Source organism: Rhinolophus sinicus, linkage group LG02 (genome assembly GCF_036562045.2).
Source record: "Rhinolophus sinicus isolate RSC01 linkage group LG02, ASM3656204v1, whole genome shotgun sequence".
Taxonomy (NCBI): Eukaryota; Metazoa; Chordata; class Mammalia; order Chiroptera; family Rhinolophidae; genus Rhinolophus; species Rhinolophus sinicus.
The window spans coordinates 83,326,370-83,336,124 of record NC_133752.1 but is presented as its reverse complement, the minus strand read 5'-3'; the positions used below and the strand labels follow the sequence as shown (position 1 = coordinate 83,336,124).

Sequence of the window (9,755 nt, the reverse complement as noted above, 5' to 3'; positions counted from 1 at the left end):
ATTAGAGCTTTTGTAAAGTAACTTTAAAAATATAGTTTCTGATGTATGTACTGTAACTTTGAAATCATTACATCACACTCCTCTTGATATAGTGTAGAAAAATGGTATAATCTATCTTTTTTGGGGAAAAAGAGAAGTAAATATGAATAAATTGAGTTTTCATTTCAAGAATCACTTTAAAAACAGTGAGAATATTAACTGCCTAATGTTAAAATGCTTTTCATTTAGTTTGTTGTTTAAAATTTCAAGCATATTTAAAGTAGAGGAGTACAGTGAATTTTCATATTCTCACTACTAGAGTTAACTGTTACCAGGCTTTTGCTGCCTCTGATTCATCCATCTTTGTTTTCTCTTTTGAGAAGTATTTGGAAACAAAACCCAGCCATCAAGAACCCACTACTCTATTATTCTCTGATAATGAACCTGACATTGATTGAGACCCTTAGACAATGCTAACTCAACTAGTAGAAAGTGATCAATTTAATGATATTTTCATTGTTTTAGACTACAAAAGGTATCAATGTACTGGTTTTTCTCCATACTGACTTGACTAGTTTTGACTTTTTATTTGACTTTCACATCTTTTTTCTTCATCAGTTTACTTCCAGTTGAGATTTCATATGGAGGATTTTTATGGTGCGTCTTATTTGACAGAGATATTATCTTTCAGGTGTTTTTCAGTATTGTAACTTTTCATGTCACAGCTGAAAGGTAAAATAATATTTACATTAGGATTTCTTTTCTGATATAAATAATCTAGGGAAAGTCTTAAATATTTATTAATATAACAAATATTATATTAAATAATATTTAATATTTATATTTGGATATAGTTTGATATAAACTTACATTTTATATAAATCTGGATTCTAAGAACCTACTTTTACTCTGATATTTAGGCATGCCTCAACTGCTGTTTTCATGAGTCCATTTTTCATAATTTTGCAGCTATTACTCAGGGCTGGAGTCATCAGACGAATCTTGGAGATATTTGACATCCTCCTTTTTTATAGGTTTTGGTGTTTCGATTTCAGCTTGTGTCAGGTTCAGTTAAATATCCTGAGGAAGGAGACCCCATCCTTTTTCATGTTAGCATCAGGGTCTAAAAACTTAGATACTCACTGAACCTTTGACTGTTGCCTGAAGGTTGTTTATAACTGTCATTGTGACTCAGCTGCACCTTCTGATCTTCTTCATATTCTATATTATATGAATTGCCTGGATGGGTAGCATGACAAGGCAGCACCAGCACCTCCCTCAGTCCTGTTGGGACAACCGAATGGATGACAACACCAATGGAGTAATTACACAGTCATTAAATATGTTACTGTAACAATGTTTTCTCAGTTTAATTTAACTGGGCGTTTTAGGGAGAGGTGTTTGACTTTCTGAGACGTGACTGAAACCCTGGTCATAATGCACTCACTTCTTTTGGACAGGCAAATTGATGTCCATACTGCTTATTTTTAGTGATGTTCTAGGGTTATGCTTATATTGAGTAAACGAGAACGGCAGACTGAGTTCAGAATGTACAGGCCTTTGGCATGACTCAGCGCTTAGCTCAGGCTAGTCACTTACCCCTTTAAAAACATCTGAAAACACGGGAGTTCCGGGATAGATCTGCCAAAGAGCAATTCAGCTACCCAAAGAGCTAGGGAGAAAAAGAACTCATATGGGACACCACTATGAATACTTGAGATGTTTACTTTTTCGAGCTCTTTCTTTTGTCTCTCTAGCCCTGTCTCTGGCACAGGCCATGAATACGAGCTCCTAAGGGGCTCTGAATTCTTCAGTGCTCACAATAAACTAGGTACATAAAAGCACTTTTTCTACATTTTTTCATTTGATTTTTCACAACCATCACATGAAATAAGTATTAGGGTCCCAAATTTATAAATTATGGAACAAAAGCTTAGAATACTACTACTCAAAGTGAAGTCCACACACGGTTAATGGTCCTTGATGAAATTAGAACAGAAATTGAGAGTTAGCATTCAGAAATGTCTATAGCAATTTGGCATTTTGACATCAGATTTTTCTATTGTATTTTGCAAAAGTATTGTTCCATAATAGATTGGAAATAACAAGAAAGGAAGGGAGGGAGGGAGAGAGGAAGGAAAGAAGGAAGGAAGGAAGGAATGAAGGAAGGAAGGAAGGAAGGAAGGAATAGAAATAAATTGATCCTTCACCATAAACAGCTCAGAAATACAGGCTTAAGACATTTAATGATTAGTCCGGGTTGCTGATCAGATAAGTGTCAGAACCAAGATTTGCACTGTGTCTTAACTTCAAAGCCCTTGCTCTTTAGCACGATCGTCTTCTATTTCCCAATGTGATAATAGAGATGATGAATCCAGAAAGAAACAAACCAGCAATCCAAGGACAATTTACTATTATTCTTAGAAGATTCAAGAACTCAAATTTCAGAATTTGGGGGATTGAAATAAGAAGAGAAGATTTCATACTAGAGCCAGGCTCGTAAAAAAAAAATTAACCTTTGCTAGGTATCTTTCTAAAAAAGCTGTTTCACACTGGAGGCTGACCATGGTGGGGGAAGGATTCAAATACTTTCTGTATTTATCTGCAGTAAGTAGAAAATGTAGCTCGCGGCTACTGGCCTGGGTGAGCCTCCCCTTGAGGTGTGTCTCCCTGTGTGAAGCTTGTCCACCAGGCCTTGGGGTTTACTTGAACCTGCGTCTCTGTTACCACCTTCAGCCAGTGCTAGGCTCTGAGCTCTGTGTGGGGCAGTATCCAGCCTGAGTCATTGTTACATCGCCATGAGTCAGACTCTCTTGGCACTAGACTGATTTGTCAGATCCTGCTGCTGCATCATGACTCCATAGTGTGGTGAGCTCCTGCAGCGGGTGCAGGAGGGAGGAGTAAGGGCCTGGGGCAGGGCCTTGTTCCTGGAACAGGACTCAGGGTTGCTTTTCAGATAACCCCTTGCGCTCTGCTCTGCTGATGCCTTCCTTGGGCAACTCTGCAGAACTCCCGGCTCTGCTACTCATTTTCTGACTTCTCCTTATCTCCTTACAAAGATTCAAAAGACTCTAGCAGTGCTTCTCCTTTGGCTTCACTGACATTTTTTTGGGTAATAAACTAAAGAAAGAAGTTTATGTTTGAGGAAACAAAATGTATTATTTCCGTAATCTGACTGTATGACTCTGGACACGTTTGTGGCTCCTAATTTCCTCATCTGTGAAATGAGAAGTTTGGACCAGTGTTTCTGGCACTGGCACCAGATGTCCTGAGAATCTGACTCAGTCGGTCTGGATGGGGCCTGGGAATCTATATTGTTAGAAACTCCCCATGTCATTTGGATGGGCAGCCAGGTTTGCCCGTCATCAAAATTCATGATTTTGAAGGTCCCTTCAAACTCTAAAATTCTATAAATCATGATCTCTTTTCTAATCAAGTCCCTTTGAGCCAAAAAAGGAATACTGTATAGAATTAGGCAGACTACAAAAACGCAGAAAGGTTCTTTCCTACAATTTTATTTTAGTATAAAAATGAAATGTTTATATCTTTTTAATTTTTTTTACCCAAGTTCACCTGGGCAACAGCAAAACTGTTTACATTTAAATTCCCAAATGTAAGGATGAAATTCTATCCTGAAAAAAATCCAGACTGAATAGAAATCCCAAGACAGAGCCCAGTGCTCTGTGGCCTCACCACTGGGGAGGTCTGAGGTTCCCAAAAAGAACAGCCGCTGGGTCAGCGAAATTTGCGACCATTTCATTCACAGACACAACCAGCAAAGCTCATTGTGAGCAGCACTTCCTGCCTTGTTTTGAGCTACAAACTGTATCAGGAAATAAAGTTTGTCAAGTTTTATTTTCTGACTAAGCCCTCTGTTGAAATAACCACATTAGGTATGACATCACTGGTAAGGCCAAAGGTGAGAAAGTACACATGAATTTATTCCCTCAAAAATATTCAGAAAAAGGCAGGGGAGCCAGATGCTTCCTCTCTAAGTGACAAAGGGCCTGGAAACAAAAGAAAGGAGGAACAATTTTGAAAGATCCTCTTGAACTTCTCTCTCAGTACTTTAGAAGATTACTAAGTTTAATGAGGGCCTTGCATCCTGGGTCCTAGAACAGGGCCTAGCATGTAACAGATGCTCAAGAAATATTAAACAAATTTACAAATCAGATAGTTCTGATAATCTCAATGTCTTTCTTCTGAGAGTTAACTCAGGAAAGACCTTACTAAATGATAAGCTCAAAGAGGCAGAGATTGGGTCTTACTCATCTTACAGGGCTTGGAAAAAATTATCAGTAAATATCTGTTGAAATGAGTTGACCAAGAGCTCTTCTAACTGGGTGAAAAAGTGAGGCAAGGAAGAAGCTGGTCAAGGAAGGTTTAAAAATCTCTCTCTCTCTCCATATATATATTACATATATATACATGTATTACATATATATATATATATATATATATATATATATATATATATATATATATATAACAAATCCAGCATTTCTTGAACAATCATTTACTGACTCATTGATGACATGTAAGCAGATATAACAACCTCTATAACTGTCAATGATAATACTTATTTCAGTAAGAGAAAGATCATTGCTCCAGGCATTGGGTTTATGACCATTAATTTGACAGTTTTAGACAAAACACGGAGTCATTATAATAGTGAAAAATGGAATTGCCCTAAACGTCTGACAATAGGGAACTCATTAAATAAACAATGATACACTCATGCCATTAGATTTTCAGTTAAAATCATGTTTTCATAAAATATGTATTGTCATGGGAAAGTTTATGCATGTTAAATAAAAAAGATATGACAGCAGAAACTATTGATTTTTTGCCCACACCGATTTCCTCAAGTCTTTCTATCCATCCCATTTCCCTTCTCTTTCCTAACAACACAGTTTTCTTGAGGTTTTATTCTGCCCTGTATAGCTGGGTGCTTCAGGGAGGGCAGGGGCCAGCCCTGCCCTAAGGAACAAATCAGTGGTCACCATGAAATCATCTTGCTAGAGATAGATGAGGCATGGGTAGGTATGTAGCTCATTTCAGGCCAGTGAAGTGCTTTGGAGGCAGGAAGACTTCTGCAAAAGTTTCCCTCCATATTGAAATGAGATGCAGGTAACCAAGTTCCTGCTTCTATTAAATGCTGGGGAGTCTGCAGGTGATATCTGCAGGTTGGCGGCCACTATGCTGCCAGACCTGGGGCTGAACTGACATTCAGGAGAATGCAGGAAGATGGAAAGACCCTTAATGTCTGGCACTGCTAACCAGCTGACCAATCAACCTTGGAGTGCTTTGCTGTAGATCAGTGACCAACAGTCAGTTCACCAAACAGCCACCTACTGTAATCAATTCCCCATATGGCTACTTTGCTGAATTTACTCACTTATTTTAATTACTTTGATATACGTAGTTGACCGATTTTCATTTTGTTTTCGTAATAGCACTTAAGGAACATTACATTTATCTCAGTCCCAGTTCCTTGTTGCTATAACTAGAGACTGTGTTGAATTGTCCTGCTTAAGAAGTCACTTTATCTCTATATTTATATGAGCCAGTTATTTCTTTTTTTTTTCAATTATAAGAGTATCTAGAAATTTTATTGATATATTTTATAACAATTTAAAAATAAATTAACACATGCTCTTAGTTTAATAAAGGTTCTAGTTTTACATACTAGCTCATAAAAGAAATAAACTTCTTAAAAAATAAAGTCTATATATAGTATAGCTTTTATTGAATTGCAAGAGATGAATTTTATTTAACTATGCATGTAAAATCTCTGGAAACAAAATAATGAAGAAATCCCAATTCCAATTTCCTTTGCTCTGGGATTAACCTAATGTTTCTTCTATGCTCAGATCCCATCATCTTCTATTTCTAGAAGTCGAATAAGAAAGGCATGGGAGACACACCAGACAAGTTACACATTGTACATTATAAACAGGTTCTTATAAAAACCTGGTCAAGTCTCTTTGCTTTTCTGAGTTTTGTTCATTTATCCATAGGTTTGGGATAGCTACAGTATCCACAAAATTACAAGAAACTGGATTTTAACGAGATTCTAAGGATGATAGTGTGCTCTTGAGTAAACAGGTAAAGTTTTTATCTATATCAAAGGGAATTACGCATACCTAAAAGCTTTTTTTTTTACTGGGAGATAATTTCCAACATAGAAATCTACAGTTTCAAATATATCCAACTGCAATGAACAGTAAAATGAGAGAACTTTAATATTTATAATCTCTCTTTAATACTCTAGAAGTTTATATTATATGTAACTGCAGAATACTAAATTCCCATAATTATTTTTTCTGAGTATCTGTCAAACTTAAAGAGTTAATCAAGAATTATCAATACAAACTAAAATTTCACACAAAATATCATTGACAAATGCATTTGTTATAGTTGCATACTGATAATACATCACAATTGTTAATGTTTATGAATCAGTTAGTAGTATTTTATGAGTTGAATGATACTTTTAAAACTGAAATATGTACAGAACGTTCACTGAATTAGGCTTTCTAGGAGATGATTCTGTTTTTGAACACAGGACAATACCAGCCACTTCACACAACCCAATGTGGTATCCCCAGCACATATTTCACAGTTTTTTGTACTGTCTTATTCAGGCATAAATGTTTTAAGACTCTCAAAATAAACACACGTAAAGATATAACTACTATATTTTTAAAGATACCTACAAATGAATGCTGTCTATGTATTAAAACTGAAAAACATTTGAATTGTACCTAGAGTTACTATGATATCTATTCTTTTCTTATTTCTGATCTTTTTAATACTTAAAAGTAGTGCAAGTCAATTGACAATGAAGTTCATCTTTATAAAATATAGAAAAGAGCTTTTTTCTTTAGTCCAAGATATTGGCAAACTCATAGAGCACACCAAATGTAAAGGACTAATATTTAATGTCCAAAAAAATTAAACTTTTACAAAATGTTCATAAAGCTCTAAAATAAATGATTTTAATCTAACAGCATGAAGCTTGTGCTTTAATTTCCAAGCAGCCAAAAAGTTCATACTGAGGCACTATTCAATTTCTTAAGAGTTTGCATCAATGAACTGTTATCTACAGTTTATCTTGGTAGATTTCTGTCATACTCTCCATTCCTAGACACACGGCCATACCAAACAATGTGTACATAACTGTTTAAGAAAACTGAAATGCCCTCTCTTAGATAGCTGTTTACTTTAGGAATAAAATAAACCAAAAACATCTCCAATTTTTCTACAGACTGTGCAGAGAGAGGAAATGGTGATTTTTACAGACCATGCAGCTGAGAGAAAAGAGTTATTTAGGACCTTAGCACTACAAGTTTAAATGTCATTTATGCCTTTCGTAAGGCTTTTCATAAGTCACCATAGAAGTTGATTAAAGTGCTTGCCATGGCTGTATCTACTGCAGACTGAGGAAGCATCCCACGCAGATCCGTCTGAATATAGCCTGTTAAAAGGCTCTGCTTTGCATTGTCTTTAAGTGGAACACAAAACCAACCACAGGGATGGTTATAGCCACGAACAAATTCTGGTTTCTTTTCACCCCAGTCAAGACTTACCCCACAGGATAAAAGCCCGTCTTCATAGGTCACAGTGTAGGACAAATCAACAAACTCTCTTGGGGAAATGATATTCCAAAGCTGACCAGCAGTAGTGTAACGCAAAACACAGCAATTCTCTTCAAATTGCTCCAAAATATCCATTGACGTCATTAGACTGTCCCAATCCAAGCGACAGGGACCTGGGAGAATGTGGTCCATCACACTATTGACAACATCATCTATAACACCTTGGGCTTTGAAAAGATATCCATTAAATTCTTCTGAAGGTTTTCTCCAAATTGTTACATCTTTCATTTTCTTTGCAACTCGCCACTTATCATCTTCAATGCTATGGTACTGGATGAGAGTGTTTTGAACTTTAGTTGCAAAAGCAGTAGCATCAGGCAGGACTTCCATTTTTTCCTCCCTGAGGAAAAGCGAGGAGTTGGTGTGGAGCCCCGACAGGTCAGGCGGGGACAGGATTTCGAGCCAGTTATTTCTTATTGTTTAAGCCAAATGAATATATTGAGTCCAGATTTTCTCTTACTGGCAACTAAAGGCCTGCTAATACATGAAGGTTGAGAGAGAGAGAGAATGCTCTCCTACTTATTATTTCTGGGTTGTAGGAATGAGAATAGGGTTGATTTGTGCATTTATTATAGTCGTCTTTGTACTTTTCTATATTTTTGAATTTTTAAATAATGAACATGTATGCCGTTATGCATCAAGTGGAAAGTTATTCTTAAAAGCTGGCTTAATTTCTATAAACCGTTTAAGTGCCAATCTTAGAGGGTTGTACAATCAGTGAGAATTGGCATCTAATTAAGCTTAGTAAAAGTGGTGGGTGTGCAGGGAAAGCTTCCCAAAAGAGAAACAGTTGAATTAATTCTAGAAGAATGAGGATGCGTAGGTGAGTTGGAAGAGGTAAGGGTCAGGACCTCTTAACCCACTGTTCCTGATTGGGTTGAGAATTATTGGAGGAACACTTTCGTCGTATTTATTGTCTTCTCTCTGTCTTATGCTTTTCAACTATGTAATCTCTTTTCATCACTGCAATGATCTTGAAAGCAAGTATTGTTGTCTCCACTTTATAGAGGTAGGAACTTGAAGCTCAAAATCTCACACAATCAACAATATTGGTGCTGCGATTCTAATGCAGGCCTGACATTAAACACCACCATGCAGCAGCCGTCACCATTGAGCTTCCTGGATGCTGAGGAGACCATTCAGAGAAAGAACTGTCGTAATTGGAAGTGATCGAAACCCAACCCAAAGTGCTTAAGGAAAAACAGAAATGGATAGCCTTATGCGGTTAGGAAGGAATAGAGGCTTGGCAGCCTGTACAGGAGGAGTTACAACATTTCTTTTACAAAAGGTATCCCAAGCCTGCAAAGAGGGAGCAAGACTGCAAAGAGGAAATGTGCCTCCATGATGCTGCTGCACACCTCCTGTAATCTCCAAACCTGGAGCAGCTTCTCAAAGTAAAAGTGTAACTAAGGTAAAGTTGGCCCAAAAACACATCCAAAATTTTGTGAAAAGGATCTGCACCATTTTCTTGTTTGCTGCTTATATATCGTGAATATTATTGTTGTTTGTCCTTAAAAAAAAAAAAAGTCATATTGCTGAAGCAATCTGGACACAGCTAGTTGTCTTTGCTCCCACAGACAGAGGAACTTCACTCACACTTCCTGTCCTCCAACAGTAAAGAAGACTGGCCACAGGCTGACCTTTCAGTGCAGGGCTTTAATTAGTATTAGGCCGAATGCCTGTTTGCCAACTCAGGGCAAAATAGTTATATTTTAGAACCTTCTGGTTATACAATGACTGTAAAAAAGGGGAGCATCTATTTTCTTTTTTTCTCTAGTTAGTCCCTAGATCAGGAGTGGGCAATTCTTTTCTTTAAAGGATCTAATAGGAAATATTTTTGGCTTTGCAAACCATATGGTCTCTGTAGTAACCATTCAACTGTGGTTTTTCATAGTGCAAAAGCAGCCTTGGACAATATATAAACAGATGAGCATGGCTGTGTTCCAATAAAATTTAATTTTCAAAAACAGGAAGTAGGCCAGATTTGGTGTGCAGGCCTTGGTTTGCCAATCCCTTCTTTAGATCACTGAACTCGTTTAAACTGCTAATTAAAAGCACGATTTTTTTTAAACCTATGACAGAGCAAGAGAATTTCAGATTTTTTTTTTTAAATGA

At 36.9% G+C, this 9,755-nt stretch overlaps 1 protein-coding gene across 1 annotated transcript; it reads right to left on the bottom strand.

Annotated features, from left to right (window-relative positions):
* Positions 1 to 5,705: 5,705 nt before the first annotated feature.
* On the bottom strand, positions 5,706 to 8,056 carry LOC141569985 (stAR-related lipid transfer protein 4). Its single transcript, XM_074324709.1, has one exon. The coding sequence runs from the start codon at positions 7,968 to 7,970 to the stop codon at positions 7,365 to 7,367; it is 606 nt and encodes a 201-aa protein (XP_074180810.1). The 5' UTR covers positions 7,971 to 8,056; the 3' UTR covers positions 5,706 to 7,364.
* Between the last annotated feature and the right edge of the window lie 1,699 nt (positions 8,057 to 9,755).

What these genes read in the sequence shown, in the direction of transcription:
- LOC141569985 (XM_074324709.1), bottom strand. Translation starts at nt 7,970, where the DNA reads ATGGAAGTCCTGCCTGATGCTACTGCTTTTGCAACTAAAGTTCAAAAC.